Source organism: Mixophyes fleayi, chromosome 8 (genome assembly GCF_038048845.1).
Source record: "Mixophyes fleayi isolate aMixFle1 chromosome 8, aMixFle1.hap1, whole genome shotgun sequence".
NCBI lineage: Eukaryota > Metazoa > Chordata > Amphibia > Anura > Limnodynastidae > Mixophyes > Mixophyes fleayi.
In genome coordinates this window covers 139,433,980-139,448,637 of record NC_134409.1, presented here as the reverse complement: position 1 = coordinate 139,448,637, position 14,658 = coordinate 139,433,980, and the positions used below count along the sequence as shown (strand labels likewise).

At 43.6% G+C, this 14,658-nt stretch overlaps 1 protein-coding gene across 4 annotated transcripts in view; it reads left to right on the top strand.

Moving 5' to 3' along the window:
• LOC142099887 (protein mono-ADP-ribosyltransferase PARP3-like) overlaps positions 1 to 13,644 on the top strand; it is a 32,921-nt gene extending 19,277 nt beyond the window's left edge. Inside the window, exons 2-12 of one of the 4 annotated variants that reach the window (XR_012678629.1) lie at positions 1,406 to 1,664; positions 2,170 to 2,307; positions 2,657 to 2,854; positions 3,669 to 3,795; positions 4,084 to 4,307; positions 5,029 to 5,187; positions 6,216 to 6,302; positions 8,326 to 8,503; positions 9,170 to 9,316; positions 10,881 to 11,626; positions 11,742 to 13,644. Coding sequence is in view for 3 of the 4 variants with exons in the window: in XM_075183817.1 (XP_075039918.1) it covers positions 1,446 to 1,664; positions 2,170 to 2,307; positions 2,657 to 2,854; positions 3,669 to 3,795; positions 4,084 to 4,307; positions 5,029 to 5,187; positions 6,216 to 6,302; positions 8,326 to 8,503; positions 9,170 to 9,316; positions 10,881 to 11,050 (1,647 nt within the window). In the remaining variant the exon portion in view is untranslated. Of the gene's footprint in view, positions 1 to 236; positions 320 to 1,405; positions 1,665 to 2,169; positions 2,308 to 2,656; positions 2,855 to 3,668; positions 3,796 to 4,083; positions 4,308 to 5,028; positions 5,188 to 6,215; positions 6,303 to 8,325; positions 8,504 to 9,169; positions 9,317 to 10,880 lie in introns of those variants that run through there. The other 3 variants (XM_075183819.1, XM_075183817.1, XM_075183820.1) reach the window with 3 other exon arrangements.
• The last annotated feature ends 1,014 nt before the right edge of the window (positions 13,645 to 14,658 follow it).

The following is a 14,658-nucleotide window of genomic DNA, read 5'->3' as shown; positions in this document are numbered from 1 at the left end:
TACAATGTAACATTGCTGGATAGTACTGACACACAGAAGATACAATGTAACATTGCTGGATAGTACTGACACACAGAAGATACAATGTAACATTGCTGGATCGTACTGACACACAGAACATTTGTTGTTAGGTAAATATCCCCATATCCCTGGCCTAAGACAGTTTTGAAGGTTCTGTAACTTTAAACCCCTATAATTGATTGGTGTATTTTCCAATAGGAGGAGAGTAGGAAGTGGAGGAGGAGGAGTGGTGAGCAGTTACCAGCTTGTACAGACTTGTTCCTCTGTGAGTCTCCGTCACCTGCCCACACATCAGGAGGTACGTACCCTGCACCTTGTGAGAGCTAGCTGTGACACCACAGGTGTCAGGACATGCTGAGACTTGTAGTTCCACAACAGCTAGAGTGACACAGTTAGCCTGCCTGTACTGTGCTATCATACTTTAGTTAGGAGGATACAGTATGGAGATGATTACGTTACACCCACTCACAGCCGGTAGCAGTAATATGAGATTATTCTCCATAAAGAGGAGCTGATCACATTCTGACTTATCCCTGAATCACAGCTCTGATCTGATCTACAGACTCTGGGTACACAGGGCAGATAATACATTTGATAAAGCAGAATGAGATTGAACTGGAAGAACAAGATCATGGCTTGTGTTCATTGTACATCACAAGATAAACATTTGCATAATGATGTAATACGTGTAGTAATAATAGAGTATGTAGCCAGTATAGCTGTACAATAGGGAGTCATACAGAATATTACTGCCTGCAGGGTAATCTGAGACTGGGAGGGACGACAGTTGCTGTATGGAAAGTAACGTGCTATTTACTAGTACTGTTATATTATATTTACTTGTGGCAAACTCTTTATACTTTTGTCCTTTGTTATTGGGCATTTCAGATAGAGTCTGACTGCTGTGTACAGCAATGGGCAATCTGCTGTGTGCAGTAAAGTATCATACAGCATAGATTGTATAAACGGTTGATCACCCCCTAGGCGTCTGTTACTGAGACATTACAGTCATACGTCTCACACACCTTCCCGGGAGGATTTACACTGTCCCTTCCCTCTGTTACTCTGGTATTCAGTACTTAGTACTCACCTGTCAGCCACACCCAGGAGACAGCTCAGTGATCACCATTCAGAGAGAGACAGCAGGTGAATCTATGTAAATCACATGCAATGTAAGGTGGAAGGAATGAGCTCAGCACAGCCAAACACAGGGCGTCCAACTTCCCCTAATGCTCAGGTTTAAGAAATTGTCCCTGATCATTTTTGTCCCATTTTTGTCCCTGTAGATCGAGTCTCTAGTTTACATTATTGACCCAATGCACGGTGTAATTGAACTTGTTCCGCAGCCAATCAGATGTTCATTTTCATTATCTATCTGCCCTAGACAGATAAAAGCTAATTACTGATTGGAAATTGTCCACACAATGGCTCCGAAGAGGAAGGCAGCGGCCCAGGGTAAGACTACCGCGAGGGGCAAGAGAACCAAGGTGAAGAAGGAAGTGAAGGAGGAGGAGGCGGAGGAGGTGATCCAGGCCCCGGACCGCTTCCAGAGCGCCGTACAGGCTCTAAAATCAGTATCTGAGCAGAAAGGGAAAGCCAAGATCGACTCGGCCTGTTCGATGAGCAGTGTTGAGAATTGTGAGGTGGGTGTAGGCCTGTACCGGGGGCTCTAACCTGGAGGGACAGACTGACTCTGTAATATTATATAATGAAGCAGCGATATATTATTAGTGAGTGAGCTATAAATTCTCAGTGGGGTTTTGTGATTTGGAATCCAAGAACACATAAGAATAAACGTCAGCAGCCAATCGTATTTAAGAGGAGACGATCATTTGGGCGTCCTACCTGATTTATTACAAGTCACGGAACTCTCAAGTGACTTCTAATACTATTATAATTCTGTGTCGCAGAATACAGGTTTCAAATCTTATATTGTGTTTTGCATTATGCTGATTTGCCAGTAAAGTTTTATTAAAAAAAAAAAAAAAAGATACTAAACCTGCAACAGGATTATATGGATATTAGATGTCACCAATCGTTTTCCTGTCTCGTCCATTTATAAAGATGTCCCTGTGGCATCTAGATGGTGATTTATTATTTCTCCATAGACTGTTGTCTAGTGATGCCCTGTGTCTGTCATTATTTCAGGTCTATGAGGATTATGATTGTATGTTAAACCAAACAAACATTGGGAACAACAACAACAAGTTCTACATCATCCAACTCATTTCCAGTGTGAAGGGTAAATCTGGCACTCCCTGCTGCTGGAATCGCTGGGGGCGGGTGGTGAGTACTCTACTGTCCTGTACCCCTTACACATCCACGTCCCTGACTAGGATAATAGTGGGACCCTCGCGCCTGTTTCCCAACATGCATCCAACCGCAACATTGTCCTCTAGGAGTGTCACTACAGAATCCGCAGTATCTACCTGGACAGGTGACATCACCCGCAACGCCTCATTGGTGGCCCTGGACAGCAGATCCCGCCCACTTTATCTCCAGCCACCACTTAAGTAGTGATACATGAGAGATGAACAGAATAAGCCACATTCTCCCCTGTCCATGACAATCACACGATGGCGGTTTTGTAATAACTTCCAGCTGTTTGACGGATTCCTGACGTTGTTTCCTACAGGGGGAGGCTGGTCAGTCCAAGCTGACCCACTTCCCAAGTCTGGAGGCTGCTAAGAAAGATTTTGAGAAGAAGTTTAAGGACAAAACTAAGAATAACTGGTCAGAGCGAGAGAATTTCACCGCCCACCCAGGAAAGTATACAATGATCGAGGTCCAGCACGGTGACGACGAGGAAGAGACGGGAGAGGCCACTGTCAAGGTCAGACCGGGATGTATTAACGACTGAGCAGACATTAACTGTCATTCTAACCACGTATAAACTCCTAAACATAATCACAGTTTCCTTATACTTAATTAGTAAATTTGATCCTGGACAAACCATGTTACAATACAAGGGGTGCAAATTAGTTTATTATTTTGCATGTAAAGAAAATATTGGGTGCTTTTTAATGTAGTACACACATACTTAATAGCTTTATTTTTACACTGAAAGTTAAAGTTGATCTAGGACATGCCCTACCGCAACTAGAAATCTGTCCCCACATTTTAAATTTACCTCCCCCTCCAATGCAACATAGTTTTGCCCAGATGCAAAGTTACTTCTTTTTTCTGCTTTGCTCTCCTTAATGACTCAGCCCTATGTATTGTTCCCCTGTCAGATACTTCAGTCTGATTTTTAGAACCTGGAGGTGTCGCTGTTGTTCTTGTTGTCCTTTAAAGAGTTAAGGGACGTATCTAACAATGGGAAAAGCCCCCATTAAGTTTACGTTTTTTAATTTTTGCATATTACAACCCAAAAACTTTTTTTACCCTATTTATGAAATTACACAACACCCAAACCTGCAAAGCTAAATATAGAAGTGTCCAATTATTATAGAAGTGTCCAGGTATATTTGACGCTGATCCTGTCACTTGGCCATTAGTCCACGCAGCGACTGTGACATCTTTCTTCCAAATCTTCATTGTTATGTTTTGACCAGAGAGGGCACTAGTAGTTCTAGGACCTTATACTAACAGCTTGATGACCTCAATAACTCCATCTCTTATACTTACGAGGTTCTTACTCTCCCCAGGTGGACACTGTGGATGGAGTGTGTAAGAAGGTTCGTCCCTGCTCCCTGGACAAGTCCACCCAGGACCTGATGTCTCTGATATTCAGCAGTGACATGTTCAAGGAAGCCATGCAGACCATGAACCTGGGTACTTGTGCTGAGGACGTGGAGGACAATTATTAGATCAGGGACAGTAGAACTCATAAGACCGTGAAAGGAAATCCGAGTTCTACAGTTACGGAGGGATTGCTACATTACAATGATTGGAAATTGTTACGCCATAAAATATTAGTTGGCATTTAGTTTTAGGTGGAGTTTAGTATAATAAAATATAAAACTTGAAGTTACATAAATGGGTGTAATGTTGGATATTGGCTGAGTCAGGGAAAGCTGCACACGGGGGATGTTGGGTAAATGTGAATTGTTTGTATTTCAGATATAAAGAAGATGCCTCTGGGAAAGCTGAGTAAGGCGCAGATAGCGAAGGGATTCGACGCTTTGGAGGCGCTTCAGGCCGCGATGGACAGAAAGGCGAATAAGAAGGAGCTCAGCGACTTGTCCTCTACCTTCTACACCATCATACCCCACAACTTTGGACGCCAGACGCCCCCAGTCATTGAGAGCCTGGAGGTGTTACAGGCCAAGAAGGACATGTTACTGGTACCGCTCCTCATTATTATCCTATCAGTAACCTACAGCCATCTGTAATTCCGTGTCTCAGTGCTGCCCCCTAGTGGACAGACCATGATCTCTCTCTCTGAAGAAACAGTGAACACTGCAATGAGATTAAAGCAGCTCTATGTACTGCCACGGCACATACATGTACATATATCATACATTTACAGTTTACACATCTGTTAAAGTTTACCTGTAGTATGTTGCTTTTAATTCTTAAGATTGTGGAACAGGATTACTGCATACATTTCATTTGTGTTCGATGGTTCAGGTTGCCTGCTGGAAGCTGCCATACTTGTTCCTATCTGCAAGTGGGAGGTTTCCCTGGGAGTCTCCCATATTTATTGATAATTAATTGCAGCTAGAAGTGTTTGTTGCTCTCTATTGTTACTTTAGCCCCAAGTGCTGCAAAATAAGATGTTTCTGTGATGTAGTTTTTAAATTTTCTCTCTCCTGACCCTGGCACTCTGCTGACCTCTATAGAATACTGAGCATCTCAGTCCCTTGTTTCTGCAACATTAGACAAGGTACAGAACTCAGGCATTTGTTAGGTCGAGTTTACCTTTAAATACAATGTTATGTGATGGGGGAAGGTTATGTTGTTTTAAGGAGCAAATCTGCCAAATGCTCTTGAACACCCTCTTTGGAGGCAAAGTGTCAGTGTTGTATCCTGGGTAGTTGTGACTGTCTCCCTGTCCTCGCTCAGGTCCTTGCAGACATTGAACTGGCTCAGACTCTGCAGGCGGATAAACTGAAGCAGGAGCAGGAAGCAGAACTGTTAGATGTCCCCCATCCACTGGACGTAGATTATCAGTTACTCAAATGTGAACTCAACCTTCTTGATTCAAAATCTAAGGAGTACAAGGTAAGAGTGAGTGTGAGTGGGGACGATCTGGGTGCAGACACTGAAAGTCACCACATATCAGGGTGTTTCACCTTTACTTATGGTTATACATTTCATTATGGAACACTTTTATTTTACAATGAGTCATATGATGTTAAATTAAAATTATTAGGCTGGATCAAAATACTGGAATGACTCCTAATATTTGGTATCGGACTACTACCTGAAATAGACTATTGAAAACTCACACACACACTGTTGCCTCTTGACAGATAGGTTGTGAATAACAGACCTTCTTTAGCTACATCTATAATCATTAAATCAACCAGTGCAGTCTACAGTTTGTTTCCAGGGTTTCAGATGTTGCTAAGCAGGGTTACTTATTGGCAACATATCTGTCAATTGGCAGCAACAGTTTGTTTCTGTGATATCAGCTGACAATTTCAGGCAGGAGTCCTATCTAAATAACAGGCGTTATTCGAGGAAGTTGTAGTGCCCAATATAGCGATATTAAAAATGATTTCAGAACATCATTTCAGTGGATATGTCCATTAAACATTTCTTGGCTTTGGTGGTTATAAGTGACAACATTGTGAAATCACAGGGTGCACCAGTTCCTTCTACCTTCTTACTGGGATTTATAATTGATTGCAACTAAGTGAAGGAAAACACAAAGTGCAGCTGTCATAAAACAGAATAATTAAGTATAATAACAGAGATACTTCAGTGTCATTGGTCAGATACATGACCCCAGGTTGAAAGATCTAAGAGGGTATAAGCAAAATAATAGTTTGATATACCGTTGCTTTAAGGCTGTCAGTGACTATACTAGTGGACAGAAGGAAAAACTAACAGTGACATCATTTTTGGGATGGACATACATAAGTAAGTAATTCTCAACAAATGGCTCATTTGGAAAAAATATAAGTGTCTCTAAGGAGTTTTGATTATTAACAATAACATTTTCACTTTTGGCTTTAGAGCTCTGTTAAAGGAATAAAAAATTAAATTGAGGCCAGTACCCACGTAACGTCTTATATCTGTCGTAGGTGATTGATAAGACCGTGAAACAGACAGGACCCACCTACCGTCATATTAAACTCCTGAATGTCTGGCGCGTGGACAGAGAGAACGAGGTCAGTTATAGATAGCGCTACGGACCTCATTTACAGATACAATGCGCAATTTAGCACCTTGGAAAAGCCATGTTGTGCTGCAGATATAAAATGTGTGGACAGAATTAAAGTTGGATGATTCGAACTCGGCTCTAAATTTGCAGTATAAAAATTAAGGTGCCCAGAAGCAGCCAATATTTACCCTACATCAGGGTCGGTGCACCGGCAGAAGTGCCAGTTGTATGTATAATATATATATATATATAGTGGAAGATTGCTGTTGTACAGTGGTATGCCATACGCCATCTCTTTTACCGTGTTGATTATCAAATTCCATTCACTTACATTATCCATACCGCCACTTCTAAATTTCCACTTTGACCACTGTGTATGTATATTTATGTAACATTTAATTATTTCTTATTTTATCACGCTAATATCAGTATAATATTAATATTAATGGGACCAACAAATAAACATTCATATTATGCCACACAGATCATATTATGCCTCAAACCTGCGTCCCTCTACCATACGCTGCACCCCTTTACCATACACTGCACCCCTCTACCACACACTGCACCCCTCTACCACACACTGCACCCCTCTACCACACACTGCACCCCTCTACCATACGCCGCACCCCTCTACCATACGCCGCACCCCTCTACCATACGCCGCACCCCTCTACCATACGCTGTACCCCTCTACCACACCCCTCTACCATACGCTGCACCCCTCTACCATGCGCTGCACCCCTCTACCATACGCTGCACCCCTCTACCATACGCTGTACCCCTCTACCACACGCCACACCCCTCTACCATACGCCACACCCCTCTACCATACGCCGCACCCCTCTACCATATGCTGCACCCCTCTACCATACGCTGCACCCCTCTACCACACGCTGCACCCCTCTACCACACGCTGCACCCCTCTACCATACGCTGTACCCCTCTACCACTGCACCCCTCTACCACACGCTGCACCCCTCTACCACACGCTGCACCCCTCTACCACACGCTGCACCCCTCTACCACACACTGTACCCCTCTACCATACACTGCACCCCTCTACCATACGCCGCACCCCTCTACCATACACTGCACCCCTCTACCATACGCTGTACCCCTCTACCACACCCCTCTACCACACGCTGCACCCCTCTACCACACGCTGCACCCCTCTACCACACGCTGCACCCCTCTACCATACGCTGTACCCCTCTACCACTGCACCCCTCTACCACACGCTGCACCCCTCTACCACACGCTGCACCCCTCTACCATACGCTGCACCCCTCTACCATACGCTGTACCCCTCTACCACACCCCTCTACCACACGCTGCACCCCTCTACCACACGCTGCACCCCTCTACCATACGCTGCACCCCTCTACCACACCCCTCTACCACACGCTGCACCCCTCTACCATACGCTGTACCCCTCTACCACACCCCTCTACCACACGCTGCACCCCTCTACCACACGCTGCACCCCTCTACCATACGCTGTACCCCTCTACCACACCCCTCTACCACACGCTGCACCCCTCTACCACACGCTGCACCCCTCTACCATACGCTGCACCCCTCTACCACACACTGCACCCCTCTACCACACACTGCACCCCTCTACCATACGCTGCACCCCTCTACCATACACTGCACCCCTCTACCACACACTGCACCCCTCTTCCACACATTTTATATGTTCCTTCTCCCTACAGCACTTTTTTTTTTTTTTTTTACATACCTGTCTGATTATAATGGGATTTATCAAAATGCTATAAGCCCATCTACTTTACGAAATCTGCTGAAGTAAATGATGATGATGATAGATAGTTATTCTAAAGGGTACAAAGCACACATATACCACCGGGCGGGTGTCAAGCATTAGGTGCCCGCTGTCAGTCTGTTCCATCATTGACTTTCTCCTTTATAGTCAATAAACTTGCTCTTCCATTACTGCACCATTGCTAGTCTTACCACCCGTATTCTGTGGATCTAATACCGCCACCTCTATTTGTTTCCTGTCACAGGAAAATCGGCTCAGTGTCCACAACGACATTGAGAACCGCCGATTGCTGTGGCACGGTACCAATGTGGCGGTGTTAGCCGCAATCCTGAAAAGCGGCCTGCGGATAATGCCCCATTCAGGGGGACGTGTGGGACGAGGGATATATTTTGGCTCAGAGAACGGTACTTCTGCAGGATACGGTAAGTTGTCAGTCAGAGGGGGAGATGAGTGTAAAGGCGCTAGGATGGAGCGCTGAGGCTGGGGTTCATTTAGCTGTATCAGAGATAGTGAGGCCTGGGCCAGAGGCCACAAAGCTTTAGCCTGTCATCTGTTGTGGAACTACCCTGTCTGCCCTCACCACTGGGTCGTCGCTCCGCTGTCTGTGGGGACAGGCATGTATTCAAAACACTTGCGAGATTCCCCCGGAACATGAAACATTTTTTTTCAAGTAACAGCCACTGCTAGATACATTCTCGAGCAGAGTGTATCTAACAACAAACACATAAAATAGGTAACATTCTGAAAAATATCTTTTGTGATTATTAAATACAACCCATTAGCTGCTTTTGAACATAAAGATCTTGTGGGCATCCTGTAATCCTGACCTGCCGCTGATCTGATTACCAGATCTTGACAAGCATAGTCTTTACTGCTCAAAACTTCTTACTGTTAACTAACGGGAAGGGCGGGGGAGTTGTGTGTGGATTTTGCACAATCCATCTGCTTATATTCCAGTGTAACAATCATACACAAATACTTCTGGCTGCAATAAGTCTAAAAATGGTCTTATGTGTATGTGCAAAGTGAACATATATTGCAATAACTTCAATTTAATTTGATCTGATTACTCTTTTCTATCCTCCTAGTCCGCTGCGCCTCTAATGGACTGGGGATCATGTTCCTGAACGAGGTGGCTTTGGGGAATGAATATCACATCACACAAGATAACTGCAGCCTGAAGAGCGCCCCTAGTGGCTATGACAGTGTTGTGGCTCGCGGACACACTGAGCCAGGTACGGACTATAGAGACCCTACATCATCCGTTATACTGGTGTCTGGTTATTATACTCTATAATACTACTGGCGCAGGTTGGATAGAAGTGTGTAATAATCAGTTACATTCTAGATGTAATACTGAGTCATGTGTCATGGTGGAAACCTTTGTAGACATAGTAACATAGTTGATGAGGTTGAAAAAAGACACCAGTCCATCAAGTTCAACCTATTTTGGATCTCCTGCGATCCTGCACTTATATTTGAAATTGATCCAGAGTAAGCAACCGCCAATCTGTTTCAATTGTGAAAATCCTCCAGACTCAATATTGCAGGTCTATTTTTACCCTATATCCACTACTATCCTTCATTTTAATTAACGGTCGTATCCCTGGATACACTTTTCCGCTAAAAATTTGTCTAACCCTTTCTTAAACATATCTATTGAATCTGCCATCACAACCTTCCCTGGCAATGAATTCCATATCTTGACTGCCCTTACTGTAAAGAACCCCTTCCTTTGCTGGTTGTGAAATTTCCTTTCCTCTAAACTTAGGGGGTGGCCGCGTGTCCTGTGTATGGTCCTTGGGGTAAAGAGTTCCCATGAAAGTTCTCTGTATTGACCCTTAATGTATTTGTACATAGTAATCATATCTCCCCTTAGACGCCTCTTTTCTAAAGTAAACATTCCTAAACTGGCTAACCTTTCCTCATAACTTAATGACTCCATACCCTTTATCAATTTTGTCGCCCTTCTCTGAACCCTTTCTAGTTCCAAATGATCTTTTTATAGAGTGGTGCCCAGAACTGTACTGCATATTCAAGATGAGGTCTTACCAACGATTTATACAGTGGCAAAATTACACTGTCTTCCCTTGCATCTATGCCCCTTTTTATGCATGCCAATACTTTGTTTGCCCTTGCAGCTGCTGCTTGACATTGAGCACTATTGCTAAGTCTACTGTCTACGAGCACTCCCAAATCCTTTTCCATTATAGATTCTCCTAAATTAATTCCATTTAATTTATAGATTGCGTTCTTGTTTTTGATCCCTAAATGCATAACCTTACATTTTTTCTATGTTAAACCTCATATTCCATTTGGCCGCCCAATCCTCCAGTTTATTTAAGTCCCTCTGTAGAGAAGCTACATCTTGCTCTGATTTTATTACCTTACAGAGTTTAGTGTCATCTGCAAGAATAGAAACTTTACTCTCTAAATAAAAATCACATTAATTAATTTAAAGGGGGTAAGTGTTGGTGTTGCAGTGGGTAGATTGCTTATATGGGACGTTGTTGCTGTTTGTGTAGATCAGGGTTCAGCAACCTGTATAATTCAGTTATATTAAAAAGTTATAAGTGATGCTTTCTGCCTATGTGGCAGCTACGACCCATCCGTCTACGTCTCATTCCACTGTCAGCGCCTGTGGACCGTTTTTGTTTGAAGGATAGATGAGGTTTATTCAGAACTTCCCCCCTCTTACACTGCAGGTGGTTGTACAGCCAATAATGTTTGCTACAATGTGTCAAGCTGTACTGGTTATGTTCAGTGATTTCCCTTAATCTCATGTCTCCGCATTCACAGATCCTGCTCTGGACATTGAGATAGAACTGAACGGGAGGAAGATAATTGTTCCGCAAGGGAAACCAGTGACACTATCTAAATACAAACAGTCCTCATTTTATCAGAGCGAGTACCTGATTTACAAGGAGAGCCAAGCCCGTATCCATTACCTGCTGCTGCTTCAGTTCTAGGGTGTCTCCGGCCCTTCAAATCGCACCTTATCTCCAGGCTTGCTGGCCACTATCTGTATATATATATATATACACTGCGGCGTGCGGCACTAAGTGATATCAGCGCTGTCACTGGAAGGACATTAACTCTTATATACCTGTGTGAGATTACAATGATTGACAGACTGCAATAACTGTAAAAAGGAGAATACAAATGTTTACTATAAAAGTTAAATATAAAATCAATAGATACTTAGCTGCGGAATACAATGTGATTGTTGAGAAATGTCTTGACATGAGGAGCCCCATTGCTGTATAGCACTCAGGAGAAGGATGTCCAATAGATTATCCTGAATTCACTAAGTTCCAGCTGAGACTGAGGCTATTTGGATATTCGCTTCATCATCATCATCATCAGCTATTTATATAGCGCCACTAATTTCGCTTCATGATAAACTTTGAATCCACCCGTCATTCCCTTCTCCCTCCTGAGACTAATTAAAACCAGTTCTTCGCTGGACATATGCACATCTCTTTGTACTTCATAACAGTCATCATTGTATGTATGTTATATACAAAACAGGGGGGCTTGTATAAGTCACAATCCCGTTAACCTTTTCCTTCACATTCCACTCTCTGACTTATGCAAGCTGTTCATCATCATCATCTATTTATGTAGCGCCACTAATTCCGCAGTGCTGCACCATTGGAGCTTACTATCTAAATCCCTAACATACACACACACAGACCGAGAGAGACTAAGGGCAATTTAATAGCAGCCAATTAACCTACTAGTATGTTTTTGGGAGTGAGGGAGAAAACCGGAGCACCCTGAGGAAACCCATGCAAACACGGGGAGAACATACAAACTCCACACAGATAAGGCCATGGTGGGAACCTGCTTCATGAATTATAGTTTCTGTTACTGGTTGGTAGGCAGCGGCTGTCCATACTCGTCCATTATATAATAGTTGTGCTGAGCCATCGGTGAACCAGGCTCTGGACTTCTCTGCAGTTGTCAGTTGGTTTACCCTCTGTCACCGGGCTGCCCCCTATCTGGAGAGGGGGGTTGTTCATGTTCATCTGATAGAAAGGTGACCAAAGCAGTCGGCTGTGTACTGATGTACATCAGCAGGGTCTTGAGATGACGCTCCACCTATTTCACTCAAGTACCACTTCCCTTTGTGCAATGTTGGTTTCTGAGCTACGGCAGTACGTGCCGTCCTCTTGTCGAACCCATCCAGCTTTGTAGTAGACTCCACGTGTTGTAAGGCTGTGTAAGCAGCTAACAATTGTTTCTCCAATGGTGAATATCTTCTATGAACAAGAGAAAATTGTTTTGCCCAGAATCCATTTGCTCCAGTATGTGGAGATTTCTGCAACAAGCCCCAAGACATCCCCTGCTCAGGTGCGGTCACTTCCGAATAAAAGGGTTGATCTGGTTTCAAGGGACCAAGATCATTATGAGTCCTGATTGCCTGTTTTGTATCCTGCAAAGCCCTTTCTTGCTCATCCGCCCCATGTGAACTCAGTCTTCTTCCTAGTCACATTAGATAGGTCTAATCGGCATAGACTATTGTAATTCCCTCCTTACTGGTCTTCCTAAAATCAGACCCGATACCCTACAATCTATTTTGCACGCAGCGGCTATATTGATTTTTCTTGCAAACGGTTCTTCCTCTGTTGAGCCACCCTGTCAGTCTCTACATTGGTTGTCTGTTTTTCAACGAATCCAATATAAAATTCTTCTACTAACATACAAGGGCATCAACAAAGCTGCACCAACATACATCTCCTCACTTGTCTCAAAATATCTCCCAACTCGACACCCCCGTTCTGCACAAGATCTGCATCTCTCTTCCACTCTCATCACATCCTCTCATTCTCGGTTGCAGGAATTTTTTCGGCTGCACCCACTTTGTGGAATTCCTTCCCTTGCACAGTAAGACTTTCCTCTAGTCTTCAAACCTTCAAGTGTTCTCTGAAAACCCACCTTTTCAGACAAGCTTATAGTATTCCTCTACCACCCTCTTAATCTCCCTAGGTTACCCTATTACCACCCTCTACACAACTAACACAAGACAACAACCCTCTGACCAGCATAGTTGTGTGACTGAGCATACAGCCCACTAAATACTTTGTAAGTTTTGCATTCTAGCTGGACAAATATTCAATATGATGTAGCACTTACCCTTGTGTATCAAAACTTTGTCCCATAGATTGTAGGCTTGCGAGCAGGGCCCTCTTACCTCTCTATATGTATTACCCAGTATTGTTTTATTAATGTTTGTTCCCAATTATAATGCGCTATGGAATCTGCTGGCGCTATATAAATAAATGATGATGATGATGTTCACTAGTCGCCACCTTCTTTGGTGGCCCCCCTTATCTTTCAGTCCCTTCAATCTCTTGAACAGTTCAGTTGTATTAATTCCATCTGTGTCTTTCTTTGGCACTCCAGCGTTAAACATTGGTCTACATGTCACTTTATATCCTACGCCATCCGATACCGCACAGAGGCGGTGTGACAGTGTTAGTGGTTAGTTGCCTTTTAAATATACAATGTAATTATATACAAACACTAAGTAGAATTAAATAACATTATGTTATTATTATATTAAGTAGGAATCATCTTTCCTGCAGTAATCCAAATGGAAATGTCAATTAAGTAATGTGAATAGACAGCTGGGGCTTGATATTATAAGGCCATAACATTAATGATTTAATCATCAGCTGGAGGTTTCGATATGCAGCAGATAGGTAGTGCATCGTCATCGTTGCACCAGTTCTCCAGCACCTGCAGAAGTCGTACCACCTAAAAGGTGTATCTGTGGATACATCTACATTTGTGTCACATTCACATGAACACGCTCGTGCTCTGATCCCCCCCACCCACACACACACTAGTGAACAGGACAAATGTTGTCACAGTGTGAATGGTGCGGGATCTAATAGTGAAAAAGTAGATATTCTGATATATAAAATATAACACTAGAGGATTATTTGATCCAGCTAGAAGGTACAAATTTCCACCTAGGCAAAACCATGTTACTATCCGGGGGGAGCATTTAAATTGTGTGGACGGATCTAGCGTTGGTTGGGGGTAGGGGGGTGCATCCTAATATACCTGTAAATCACAGTGTATTCATAGAGCTACCTGGTATTTGTGTATTGCATACAAAAGCAGAAAAAATAATAATAATTGCATGTGCACCCCACTGGCGGATCTAGGTGGGGGGCGATCGGGGCTAGCAGGGGCTTGCTGCCTGCAGCTGCAAACTATGTGCAGCTCCGTTCGGCAGAGACAGACAGAGAGTCATGTCCAGCTGCTCTGATTGTGTTTTAAACACAATCAAAGTGACCGGGCAGCACACTCTCCCTACCTGTATCTGCCGAACGGACCACACAGTTGTCTCCGCCCCATTTAGCTGTCAAAAATGGGGAGGAGACTAAATCCCCCTCCCCCTTAAAATAATATTCTAGATTCGCCCCTGGTGCACCCCATACATCACAAGATGGTTTGTCCTGGTGGAAAGGTTTCCCCTACAGCTGGATTAATGCCTAACTCTACATGAGACCCACAGGGCACGATTCATGTTTGGAGTCGCAACTTGCAGTTAAGAAAAAGA